Below are 13621 nucleotides of genomic sequence, written 5' to 3'. Positions count from 1 at the left end.
CCTTAAGCCTACTCTTGGCTCACTGTGATTTTTCCTAGTAAACCATATAGTATTGCACTTTTGCACTAAAATCGCACAGACTATAGGCGCTGTAGTTGCCAGACAAAACCGTTAAATTGGCAAAGCAAGATTTTTTTTTGTAAATTTTTTTTTTTTTTTTTTTTTTTTTTGGTTTTTCGAGACAGGGTTTCTCTGTGGTTTTGGAGCCTGTCCTGGAACTAGCTCTTGTAGACCAGGCTGGTCTCGAACTCACAGAAATCCGCCTGCCTCTGCCTCCCGAGTGCTGGGATTAAAGGCGTGCGCCACCACCGCCCGGCTAAGATTTTTTTTTTAAGGACAATGAGATCAGGCTTTAAATTTGAAATAATTTGGGCTCCAGAAAGTGGAGAGCCTCTTCAGTTTCACACACTGCCTTCAAGAAGCTTCGGGAGATTTCCTCTCAGTAAACTAAGAGAATATGCCCAGAGTTTCCTCCACAGTAGAAATAGAAGCAGTCATCGCTGACAACCTATTCTAAATCCACCACACAACTGAAGCTTACATTTTAATCTCTTGATTTAGGAGGGTCAAGGTCATGCTACTTTGGGAAAGGCAGAAGGCAGGGTTGGACTCACAGACTTAAGCCCTAACTTGTATATTCTATTCTATGAGATGACGAAACTAACCAAGAGGAGAATTGACAGGATTACTGGAGGCTGAGGTTAACCAAGAGGATGATAGGCTTCCCTGATGCCGAACAGAGGCGGAGGAAAGCAACACTGGCAAACCCCAGCCGGACGGCCATCTTGCGGGAGGAGGGAAGCCGGAAGTACCCAGTCTGGACGAGGCTTGAGGGCGGCGAAGGGGCCGTGTGGGAGGGACTCGGGAACCTGAGGGCGGGGCGGAGCGGTGTCGCCCGGGCTTGGGGGCGGGGCCTGGAGACGGGGTGGAGCCTGCCGCGAGCTTGGGGGCGGGGCCTCTGCAGGGTGGAGATCTGCATCTCCGACCTTCAGGCCAGGGGCGGGGTCTCTGCCTCGCCGACCTCCAGGCCGGGGCGGGGCCTGGGGCGGGGCGTTGCCGTGCAGCGAGTTTGGGGGCGGGGCCTCTGCAGGGTGGAGACCAGCATCACCGACCTTCAGGCCGGGGGCGGGGCCTGAGGGCGGGGCCGAGGCGGGGCGGAGACCCCCGGCTGCGGACGGCCAAGGTAGCTGACAGGGCGGCAGCGGCTCGCCCCTCCCTTTCTCGGAACGTGGTTGGGCAGCTGCAGCTAGCCCACGCCGCGGTGAGAAGAGGGCTGGGGGCGGGAGATGCCGGCGTTGTGCTCGCTGCTCGGCCCTCTGCGAGCACCGGCAGCCGTCTCCTCGCAGCCCGGGCTGCAGACCTAGCAGGTGAGATGAGCGCCGGTAGGATGGACCTGCTGGATCTTTCTCCTGCCCCTTCCCTGGGGTCCTGACCAGTGGGCCGCGCCAGGCTCCGGTGTCCCCGGCCTCGGCCCGTTGCAACGCCTATTCCCCTCTGCCCCGCATCGTCTACGCCTGAAACCTGCGGGGACACTCGGGATGGTCTGCGCAGAAGGGGCGACTTGTCCCATCTGCTGCCAGAGCTGCGTCCCCAGGGTGCGGAGCGCCCCGTTGCACGTGGGACCACCCTGTCATCTCGGACTTTTCACTTTATCTCAAGGGGGGGCCCAGTATCTGCCCCTCCTGAGCGTCTCTGCCGAGGTACCTGGTGCTTTGCGCCAAATTTTCTCCTTCTTTTACGGAGCACCTGACGTGACTCCTATGCCCTGGCTTTCCATTTTCACGGATGCCAGCTGCCCTCGGGGCCATCTATTCGCTTAGGGACTCTGCACTCTTTATCTTGGCGGGCCAAAGTCTGTCCCTGGCAGACAGACGGGGAAACAGGCTGTGGATAGGGTGCCTGTTGATGTTTAAGAGTTCTTTTATAGCTCCACAAGGCACTAGGTTTTTCTCATAGAGAAAGGATATTGGGTGTTTGAGAAAAGAACAGCCCAAGAGTTTAAAGCTTTCTCTTTCAAGTTAACAATGCACCACATTTTAACTCAGTAGCAATTTAATCTACAATTCCAGTGCTTTGGTGATGCTATCTAAGGCAAATATAAAGTGACTAGACGTTTGTATACTTCATTTTCAAGTGTCTGCCTCAGTATACTGGCTTGCATAGCGGCAATTCAACTTGTGTGTTCTGTAACAAGCTTTGTTTTTGTAGATTAAAGAACTGGATGTCATTTTTTTTAAACTTCCTTTGTTGTGGTTCTTGTTCATCTTAAAATGTGCCTTAGAAGCATTTTTTTGGTTTTGTTTTGTTTTTCATGTTTAAAGTGGTATGAGATAAAACTTCAGACTTATTTTTAATTTCCCCTTCCTTATTTTGGAACAAGTGCTACTGTTAAGTCCTGACTGGCTTTATTTTGTAGCTGAGGCGAGGCTTGAGCTCTTCCTGCCTCTGCCTCCCTAATGCTGGAGTTAAAGTGTGTGCCATCATGTCAGGCTAGTTTTAATTTTCATTTGCTTCGGGAACTGTTGCTTTTATAACACTGGAAAAATTAAAAGCGGGGGGAAAAACAGATTACTTTTTAAAGTTTTTTTTTTAAATTTTCAATTAATCGAAAGTTGAACCTGGGTCTTTCTTTACCTATTGGCATCACCTCGATGAAGAGGTCTTTGTTCATTGTCAGCAGCCACTTAAGATCAAACTGAATTCAACTCTTCCGTAATGGGTGGGTCTAAATCAGAGACTGGTAACTTTATGACACATCCCAAACTGGTAACTTTTTGGACTATCCAGTACTTCTGTTATTGGTGATCTGTAATGGCAGGTGTGTCTGCAGAGCTACTTAGGACAATGGATGCTCTTTACTTGGTTACCACTCTAATCCTTTCCATGAGGTCTACAATCCCTCTGCCCTCTCTCTCACCCTCTTTTGGTTTTCTTTGATGGTTAGGGATTTTTGTTTGTTTGTGTGTTTGTTTTGTTTTGATTTTTGAGACAGGCTCTCAGTGTGCAGCCCCGGCTAGCTTTGAGCTTGTGGTCCTTCTGCCTGTCTTCCAGTGCTGGGTTTCTAGCGTGGGACACCACACTTGGTACTAGGACTGTTGTTGCCATTTCTTGAAGGCCTATTCTGTGATAAGCTGTGAACTAAATATCTTTTCTATATAGTATCTCCCTCAGGACGTTTCCCTGCTCATTTTGCAGTTAAGGAAACCGACTGAGGGAGGCAAAGTATTGATCCAGGTTAAGGCTCAAAGTCTGTTAGTCTTTTCACTTAACTATTGCTAATTAAGATTGATATTTTAAAAAATATACAGCTACACTGTTGTTCTTATGTGGTCCAAATAGGGATTATGGATTATCCAAGTAAAGAAATATAGGAAACTTGGAGAAAGCATCAAAAGTCTAGGCCAGATTCTCACCGCCTTTCCAAAGTACACACTGCAAAGTACACATTTCTTAAGGGCTCCATTGTCTAATACTCAAATCTGATTGCTGATCAAATCCTTCAAGGGTTACCATGTGTAACAACCAGAATCTGTCTATGTGTCCCAACTAATACCTGGCTATGTGTCCCAACCAGAACCTGGCTATGTGTACCAACCAGAACCTGGCTATGTGACCAGCCAGAACCTGGCTATGTGTCCCAACCAGAACCTGGCATATGTACAAACTAGAACTTCTCTATGTATACCAACCAATGCCTGGCTATGTATACCAACCAGAACCTCTCTGTACCAATCAGTGTAATTCGGTAAAACTCAAAATTTGGTGAACATTGTAGGACTGATTTCTATTGATTACTCTTGTTTAATCCTGGCAGAAAAAAAGAAATGCTTGTCTTAGTCCCAGTGAGATGTAAGGTTTTTCCAAGGGTTTGGCTTATAGGGAGCAGCACAGGAAATATTCTCTTACACAACCCGGGTATCAATTGATGATCTTTGCTCTGTCACCCCAGTGTTTTGAATGTGATGTGGGTGTTCAAGAATTTAGCCAAGCTTTGTAAATTGCAGGAGACACCAGATGTTCCCCTGTCTTTACATGGGAAACCTAGAATAATCACTTAGAAATTGGCAATTACCATCATATTAATTCCAAATTACTATAAAAAAAAACGAGTCATCTGAGAATTATCTAAAGTTTGTGCGCATTGTGTCCCTGGCAGCAAGAGGAGGGGAGTCTATCAGCTGCCACCTTAGCCCACAGAAGTTGGTCCTTAAAAACCTCATGAACATCTTTATAACGTTTTAGGAAACAGTCTGTGTTCGGGGCTGTTGCTGCTGTGAAAAGCATTTATCACGTGGAAAGAGAGATTGTTCACTCATGGACTTGATAGTACCCAAGAGAGAACGGGCAATGAGAGAAGAGGTTGATGTAAGAACAGGTTGTTGTTTAATGAATTTAGTGGAATTTTCAATGAATCTAGCCCCTCTCCCCCAGTGCTTCCTATGTGCCAGATATTAGGGACACAAGAGTGTGGAGAGACATGTGTGGTCTTTGCTTCTGTGACATTTCAAGTTTGGTAAAGGAGACAGTCGTTGCGAGGCATTGGGATAAACAAGCCGAGAAAAGCAGACTAAGGGAAGGACCATGATTTTATTTGAGAAAAAAAAAATATGCCTAACTATGTTATTAAAGACACCTCACCCGACGAAATGATTCCTGAACCGTATGGTTGAGTTGGAGAGTGGTTAAGTGTTCATTATGTGGGCAGTGCAAATGTCAGAGCACATTTTAGAGCGAGCTACGTGTGTAAAGCCCCCTGTGGCCCCGAGGAACTGTAGGTCAGTGTGTGTGCTTACGTAAAACGAACTAAGGGGAGCCTGGTGCGCTGACGTCTTCTAATCACTTTCTCTCTCAAAGGTTCCCTCGTACTCTACCGAAAGTGATATTCAGCTTTGGTTAAGCGATTGCCGGATACCGGATGTGATTGGAGCCAAAGGACTCTCCTGATATTGCCGCTTCACAGATGATAAAGTGAAGTGGAAGACGTTAAGTTTCGGGTTCAAGTTGGTAAGTGCTGCCCTGCGATGATTCTCCCTAAGGCTCAAGCGGGACCACAGGTTAGAAGAGACTTCTGGTTCCAGTGTGACTCCTTCATCTACCCGTGAGGACGTCCGAAGTTTCTAGAGACTCTGGGTGCAAGTCGGTCCTTTGTAGACACTGAGTCTGCTCCTCTTGGCCACTAGATGGAGGTGGACTGTGGATGCCCGCAGAGAACCACAGGGCGTGACTGCAGCTGTAACGTTTGTGGGCACTGAAAAGCAGAATGGTAACACGAATGTTTTGAACTGACCTACCTTTGAGAGTGAAGTACCTCCCCTGCCTCTTTTCTCTTGTCTTCTCTGCCCCCCACGCATCCCGTTGGATTTGAAGAGAGTGTGGACATTTATTTGGCTATTTAATATGTAAATAAGCCCAGGTTTGCAGCGTTCCATTTCATTCTCTACTCTGGTTAGTTGTAGCACTGAATTTTCTTTTCTTTTTTCCCCCCAGAGACCTAGTTGGAGGTGAAAGGAGAGAGAAAATGGATTCTCATTTTTCAGCAGAGAACTCAACCCTTGCCATTAACGAGACTCTGTCTGCAACGGCAGCTCATGGATTCAATTCCACCAATGACCCACCTTCGATGTCAATCACAAGGCTTTTCCCAGCCTTGCTGGAATGCTTTGGCATAGTCCTTTGTGGCTACATAGCAGGGAGGGCCAATGTCATCACATCGACACAGGCCAAAGGCCTGGGAAATTTCGTCTCCAGATTTGCCCTGCCAGCTTTACTATTCAAAAATATGGTTGTACTTAATTTTTCCAATGTGGATTGGGCTTTCCTCTATAGTATCTTAATTGGAAAAGCCTCTGTGTTTTTCATCGTATGCATATTGACCTTATTGGTTGCCAGTCCCGAGAGCCGGTTTAGCAAAGCTGGACTGTTCCCTATTTTTGCTACACAAAGTAATGACTTTGCATTGGGATATCCTATAGGTAAGTTATTTTTATTCTTAAATTAAAAAAAATTCAAGCATTTTATGTGGTAACATAAGCATCTAAGCATTTGTTAGTAACATATTCTTATTCTTGTCTTTAGGAAATCTTTCATTGTTTGTTTAATTGAAATTTTTCACACAATATATTCTCATTACAATTTTCCCCTGCCACAATTCCTCACAGACCCTCCCACCAACCCACCATTTTTTTCTTAAAGCTGTCTAAAATTAGAATATTTTTTCTTTAATTTTAGAGTTTTAAGGATCACTTAATTATCTACCTAAAATAAATTGCTATATTCTAATACCGTAGGGGATAATCTTTCTAGTAGTATTCTATTTCTTCTCAATTATCTCATATAAAGAAATATAGTTTCTTGAAGGGATCGCAGTCTGATTTAAATTATGTTTTAAAAACTTCTTATTTTCCTAAAGTACTCATCACAACATGCCAGCAGTGGGGATTTATGCCGTCAGTGGCTTTCCCACACCATTCTTGTTCTTATGCTTTAGAATATATAGGTTATTTTACAGTAAAATTTGTTTTGAGTTTGTTATTTGAGTTTCCAGTATATTTATGCTGAAGTTCAATTCTTGTTTAAGGACCAAAGTGGTAAAAACACATTGAGTCTGCAGATCTGTACACAACCCAATTTTATATTGTCTGGTAAAATAGTAAGCACACTAATTTGGGATGCTGTGGTTTCTTGAGAGGAAATATATTTTGTTTTCCAGGATATACCCCCATTCCTAGACACTAGTTGTTAATATTTAAGAATGCAAGTTGCATTGCTTTTGACACGCAGCACAGCGTGGGCACTGTTGTGTCCGTATCCACTCAGTTTCTTGTGCGCGGGTGCAACACGCCAATGCTAGGAAGTGGCCTGGGAGCAAAGTTCTCAAACATGCTGAGTTCATATTTTAATGGAGAAATAAAGTTATCGTTGAAACTAAGATCATACCAAACGTTGGCAGGGACCGGCAGAATAAATAAGGGCCGGGTGTGAGGAGATTGTCCCGTGGCAGAGTGATGAGTTAAGGCTTCTCTGATGATATACCTTCAGAGCAGAGATCCAGTGGAATATTAAATTGTACAATTGAAACCTTCTGTGAACTCTCAGGTCTCAGTCATTTTACCCCATCCTCCTCCCCAAAGCCATTTCATCACTGACACCAAAAAGTCTGTAGAGAACTATACCGTTCACCTCTCCTGACTTTAGCCATGGAAAAATACCAAAGCCATCAAACATCACGGAGTAACCAGGAGCCTGAAGAGAGGTAAAACAAGACTCTTAGCCAATGGGTCTTTAAGTAGGAGCCCTATAGACATCCCTTTACAGTTACTAAAGTTTAAGTTGAAATCACACCGCAGAAGTTAATGTTTGTCCATGTCCTTCAGAGCACTAAGAATGAAGTCTGGTCACGGATTTGTAGGCTAAAGACTCCAGGAGTGGCTTGTCGCGATAGTGCTAAGTATTCGATAAATATTGTTCTTATTTTAGACATGAACTAGACGTATATAGTTTCATGCTTTTATAGACTAGTGAGTTTATAAAGAGAACTAACATTTGTAATTTTAGACTTTACAGGGGACTTTATTATTTGAAGAGGGTGGATGTTATCACTTTCAACTAAGGAGACAGGGTTACAGGATTGTTTTAAGCTGGGTCACACAGCTAACACGTGCCTGAGACCCAGCTCTAGGCTTTCTGGTTCTAAATCCCAGGCACTCTCTCATGCCACACTGTTACATAACAGGCTAAGTCTATCTTAGAAGACCTGACCAACCTTTGTAATTTAGTAGTTTCAGAACAGAATCAGATGTTTTTGCCTTTACAGTCTGTTCGGGGTGGGGGGCAGGGCTAGAGAGGTAGCTTAGTAAGAGAGCGTGCTGCAAAAGCGGGGAGACCTGAGTTCAAACCCCGAGCATCCACTCAAAGACCAGGTACGAGGGTCTAGCTTCCTATACCCTCTTCTTTGTGAAAGGTCTTCCAGTCTGTGTGCTTGCTCTATGTGTGTGTTTCCTCGCCCTTAATAAACATGATTCTTTACCAGCTTGAAGAAATAAAAAAAGTCAGACAGGACTTTCCTACCTAGAACCCCAGTGCTGGGAGGCAGGACCAGGTGGGCTCTGGAACTCACTGGCCACTCAGCCTAACTGAAAGGAGCCTCAGGTTTAGTGAGAGACCTGTCTCTAAAATATGGTGGAGAGAGATGGAGAAGGACTCCAGACTTCCTCCTCTGGTCTCTGAATGCACACACAGATACATGAACCCACAAAGGGGAAAGAAAGAGTAGACATGGAAAAAAGCTACTGGATGACTTACTTTTCCTACTAAGACGCTTTCCAAATTAAAAATATATTTACCCAGCCATTTCATTACGGCTTTTCTTACCTTCCACTTTATATAGTAAATGTGGTACTAGTGAAGTTCCTCGAAGCATAGCAGCCTGAGTTTCCTTGATGAATGTGTTGTGCAATTTGGGATTTTAATCTCTGTTTGCTTTACTCACAGATAATAGCTCTTGTAACACCAGGCTGTGGACTATAGCTTTATTAAAAACCAGTCATATAGACGTTTTCTCATCTACTTGTAAAATGGGAGATGTGTACAGAGAGAACATTACGTCATGTGTCTGCTCCCCAGTGGGGTATTTGTGAGTGCAGTCTGTATCCATCTGTCTTCCGCTCTTGTCCATGGTGAGCAGACAACAGTCACCCGGGAGACCTTTCTTCTTCTCCTAGGAATTCCCACTGTCGTGTTCAAAGAGAAGTGTTGCTAATGAATTAGATGAAACACTCTGCTTAGGGCTGCATTTGTTCCTCATCTGCCCAGTTTACAGGGGAGATGCTGGCGTGGAGAGCAGACAGATGAGTTAGTGAATAAAGAGGAGATGACTGTATCTCTTCTCTGTACAATGACCATGGTGTTTAGGAAATAAATAATGCTGTATTGCTGTGTCGTTTCTAACACTAGAGTCAAGTGGATTGGAGACGAGAAAAAGCTTACTGTCTTTTAGGACAGTTCTTTCCAAAAGTGCTCTTAAAAATCCAGGTGTGAGAAGAAACCAGGAATCCACCAAGGGGAAAGGCTGGTTCCAGCAGATCAGAATGACTCCCTGCCTCTGTCATTAAAAGATACTAATAGGGCATAGTTAAGTCCTATAATTTATTCTTCAAACAATGCTGATAGCATAAGTACCCTGACTAATCGTAATTATGCCCTGGTGCTTGAGCTGTAAACACAATGGAGATGAAGCCATTTAGCTCTACGCCATTAAATAATGGGATGGTCTTGTCAGGGTCTGTGTGTTATTTGCTAGAGATTGAAACCCTGCAGGAATCAAAATAGGAGTCACAGTGGGTGGCTAATTTTATCTTAGTTCTTCCAAGCCATATAATAACTCCTCATAATGGGATTCCCCCTCCCTCTAAGAGCCTTATTTATAATCATTAATTAATTAGGACTTAATAGTTGATGTAGTGATTATAAATCTAATTTTAGCTGCTATAGGTCACTGTATTCATGTGTATTTCCCTTTCCGATTTGAAAGATTGTCTTCAGGTTGCTAACAAAAGGTTGCTAACTGCCAGTTTGTGAAGATGGAATGTTAAGTAATTATGGAAATGAGTGGCAAAAGAGACTAAAATTCCCATGCCGAACCCCTTTCTCCTGGTAAATTAATAAGTATTGATTTAATCACGATGATTTGCTCTCCCACTAGACATTACTTCTCCTGTCCTTACACACTCATTCAGCTGAGTTAGAAGACGCTCATTGTGACCTGCTTTATAAATATTCTCAATGCGTAAAAAGGGAAAAAAAAAACATGGAATTTCAGTTAGGTAGAAGGAGTAACTTCAAGAGACCTATTGTACAACGTAGTGAATACAGTTAATAACAATATAAGAATTCACATCATTAAAAATTACGTAAGGAAATATGTATGCGGGTGAGCTTAGTTTAACCGTTCCAAAACATGTACATTTCAAAGTAACATGTATGTAACACATGTGATTTCTATTGGCCAATTTAAAATAATTTGATAATCCTGTTATTCAGGAGGCTGAAGCAAGAGGGACTGCTGGGAGTTCAAAGGCAGCATGAAAATGTACACACACCACATGCATCAAAAAAAGGCTAATTAAGGTGATAATTTTTAAAATAAAATATGGATCCACAAAGAACTAGATTATCCAACAACAGATGTAAATTGCTGTGTGATGCAAAATACGTTTTTACTGTATCTGAAACCCTTAGCATTCGTTGATGTATCAGCTAATTCTGTTCATCGGATCTGTTCAGCTCCGTGTTGGGTGGGGTATGTGTGTTATAGAACAATGCCTTCTGGCACTTTCTTGAGGTGTCGTTGATATAAAGCAGAGTATCGGAGTGTTCCGGAGAGGGTGAGATTTAATAATGTAGGTTGAAGACTTGGCAGAATGAGTCCCAGAGACTGTCCTTAAATAGAAGGCAAGAGGCATGGTCTACAAGTGAAGCTTGTGTTTATGGATATAGTGTTTGTCGACTGTACCTGTGCTATGGCTCTGGTAGATGTAGTCTTTGCTTTATGGAGTAATAAAAGATGTGTTGGTTAAGTAGGAAGACCATTATGGGGACTGGTTGTGCTCATTAAAAGAAAGCCATGATGAGTGACAGAAATGATAGAAAAATACTAATTTTTTTGAAAGCTCTGCACATTTGAGATTTATTTTTTTATATTTATTATTTATTTATTTTGTATACAATATTCTTTCTGTGTGTATGCCTGCAGGCCAGAAGAGGGCACCAGACCCCATTACAGATGGTTGTGAGCCACCATGTGGTTGCTGGGAATTGAACTCAGGACCTTTGGAAGAACAGGCAATGCTCTTAACCTCTGAGCCATCTCTCCAGCCCCCACATTTGAGATTTGATGGCACTTTCTGGAGTTAATAATATAGATGAAAGGAGTGGTTGAGAAAACACTAAAGAACACTGGTTAGTGGATATACCAATAACCTAATTTTCAGACTTTTAACTAATAGGAGTAAGAATCAAGAGGAGAGAATTCAAAAGACCCTGTAGGAAGGAAGGGCAGTAGTCCCCCGTATCTGACAGAGCATGTCAAGATTCCTCTTCCGACTCCTATATATAGTAGGCCATAAACTCCCAGCAGCAGCTCTTGCCTCAGCATCCTGAGTAATAAGATTCTCAACTATGTACATATATGTAATGTTGTCTTATCCATATCTACCTATGATCGGGTTTAATGTATAAAGTCGGCACGCCGAGAGCTTGACAGCAGCTAGTAAGACAGACTAGTCATGCCCTGTAGAAATGATGAGGTTGCTTAACTGTTCTTGTTACCCATGGATAACTGGATGGGCCTGTAAGGAGCCAGAGGAACAGAGGAAGGAAGGGGGTGCTGCTGTATTGATGGGCCTAGCAATAGCAATGGAAGATTGCTGCTCAGACTTGCATTGCATTCTTGAGAGAGAGGGAAGGATGGAGAGAGGGAGGGAGCGAGGGAGAGAAAGATGGTAGCCATCAGTGATGTGTCAGGAATGGAAATTTCTAGACATAAGCAATCAGTCAGTATAACGGGCTTTGAGTAGAGTGTGAAGCTAAAGATGGAGGTTGCCACAGAAAACACTTTTGCATTGCATTGTGGCCACTCAGGAAAAATTCTTAGACCCAGGTTGAAAGTGCAGAGCATTCTCCAAATATATACTCCTCTTAAGAAACCAAAGTGGTGGGCAGGTACGGACACCTTTTTTCTAGAGACGGGATTACCTAAGAAGTGTAGCTTCCCAAGAGTAATTATCAAGATGGGGCTTTTCACTTAAACAAGCCCCAGGAAACAGGGGAGGCAGCCTCCGAGTCGTAAACCGGCGCATCTCATATAGAAATCAGCGAAGAGAACCGATGGGGTTTTTATGCAATCAAACGCGTTTAACCTCTGCTCTATTTTGGAGACGTTCAGACCTATGTGTGTGCTTCACTGGGAGAAAAATGATTTGAGTCTTATAAAAAGTAAGTGTAGCTAATGAGATCAAGGTGAGGTTCTGTGGTTATATAATCTATTACATAACTTCAGCGGGGCATGTGTCTGACATTAACTGAACTTAGGAATGCTGAGGAGGTAAACAAATATGTTTTCCTACTTGTGTTACTTTATCTTAGTGTAAATGAAGAAACTCGATCTACGTTATTTTCACATGATTGCCTCTCTCCTTGGAATGATTGTGGCTGTTTATTTCTCAACTTCGCATCCATTAGGAATGAGCTCTTATATACTTCCAGCTGGATAGGTCCTCAGTCTTCGCCTTCTGGAACTGCTAGAAGTGTAACCTCCACCAACTTCCCCCACCAAGAAAGCATCTTCTGTGGCAGCTAAGTTCCCGAGTCATCATGTCTTCTCAGACTCTCTAAAAGCCCCTCATGTCACCCTCCAAATATAGCACGAGTTAATCTCACAGCGGGTTTTGTTTTGTTTTTGTTTTATACAGCCTCGTTCTTCAGTGAGTAACAGGCTCTTTGGGAACATGCTGAGAAAAAGTGATGCTTTGTTTTCTTAAGAATGTGTAGTTACTAGCCAGGTGGTGGTGGTACAGGCCTTTAATCCCAGCACTCAGGAGGCAGAGGCAGGTGGATCTCTGTGAGTTCAAGGCCAGCATGGTCTACAGAGTGAGTTCCAGGACTGCTCCGACCACTGAGAAACCCTGTCTCTAAAGGCAAAACCAAGCAGACAAAAACATGTACTTACACATTGTGTGGTAACCCTCCAAAAGCTTTCCAGGTCCAGCCTTCTGTCCTGGCTTTAGCGGCTTCTCTGGTCTTTCTGGAAGCATTCCCTGCTTTCATTTCCTCACAGCCTACCTGCCCCATATGGCAAGGGCATCGCTGGCTGATGTCTTGCTGACGACTGTTGAAGTGGATGTCAATCATTGCTCTCCATTCTCGTCATTCCCTCCCACCCCCTGCAGACTTTAATGTCTGACTCTCATCTCCATTACCAAGTTTGCCTTTTTCACGTGACATTAGCGTCCTCCTCGGCTACCCACTGGATTCTCTGCCCTCTCAATTCTCTGGCCTCCTCATCTCCAGGGAAGTCTTTTCTCCCTGTCAGCTGCCAGCTCACATGGCCATGTCCTAGACCACATCTGGAAAATATAAACTTGATCGTTCACATCTGACTAGAAACTTCGAACTTCCAGCTGTAATTCAGAGGTGCCTCAGGCCCCTGCCCTATTCTGTCAGCTGCCTCACGTCTCTCCATCTTTCCCCGTGGAGTGTGGACTCCAGTGCTGTGGAGTTTCTGAGCATGCTCTCTCCCCACCTACTGCCATCTGACTCCTGCCATAGCACACCAATGAAGATGCTTGCTCCACTGAGTTCAAGCAAATACCTTATACAGATTTATCTTTGCATTGCTCTTTTAAAAATTTTACAGCTCTTGCCTTAGAGATTCATTTTAAATCCCTGTATTGAAAAATAGTTAAGTTTTTATAAAACATAATTTAAAGTTGTTATTTTATAAACTGGATGGTACTTAATGTAGTGAGTTTTTCTTCCTTGTCAGTTTTATTACTAAAATTTGCCTTTCTAAAAATAAGTGAATGGGGTTGTTCATTACTATTTAGACGAATTTTCAATATAATAA

General features: G+C 43.5%; 1 protein-coding gene across 2 annotated transcripts in view; it reads left to right on the top strand.

Annotated features, from left to right (window-relative positions):
• The first annotated feature begins 1176 nt into the window (after window positions 1-1176).
• The window catches only part of LOC121433280 (integral membrane protein GPR155-like), a 39452-nt gene continuing 27007 nt past the window's right edge, over window positions 1177-13621 (top strand). For both annotated transcript variants that reach the window (XM_041631646.1, XM_041631647.1), the window contains exons 1-3: window positions 1177-1367; window positions 4855-5004; window positions 5488-5972. In XM_041631646.1, the coding sequence (XP_041487580.1) occupies window positions 5519-5972 (454 nt within the window). In that variant the 5' untranslated portion in view covers window positions 1177-1367; window positions 4855-5004; window positions 5488-5518. The remainder of the gene's footprint in view (window positions 1368-4854; window positions 5005-5487; window positions 5973-13621) is intronic.

The sequence above is a fragment of the Microtus oregoni genome, unplaced genomic scaffold (genome assembly GCF_018167655.1).
Source record: "Microtus oregoni isolate MIOR12 unplaced genomic scaffold, Mior012 000037F_ref0000500, whole genome shotgun sequence".
Classification (NCBI taxonomy): Eukaryota; Metazoa; Chordata; class Mammalia; order Rodentia; family Cricetidae; genus Microtus; species Microtus oregoni.
This window is presented reverse-complemented; position numbering and strand designations above follow the sequence as displayed.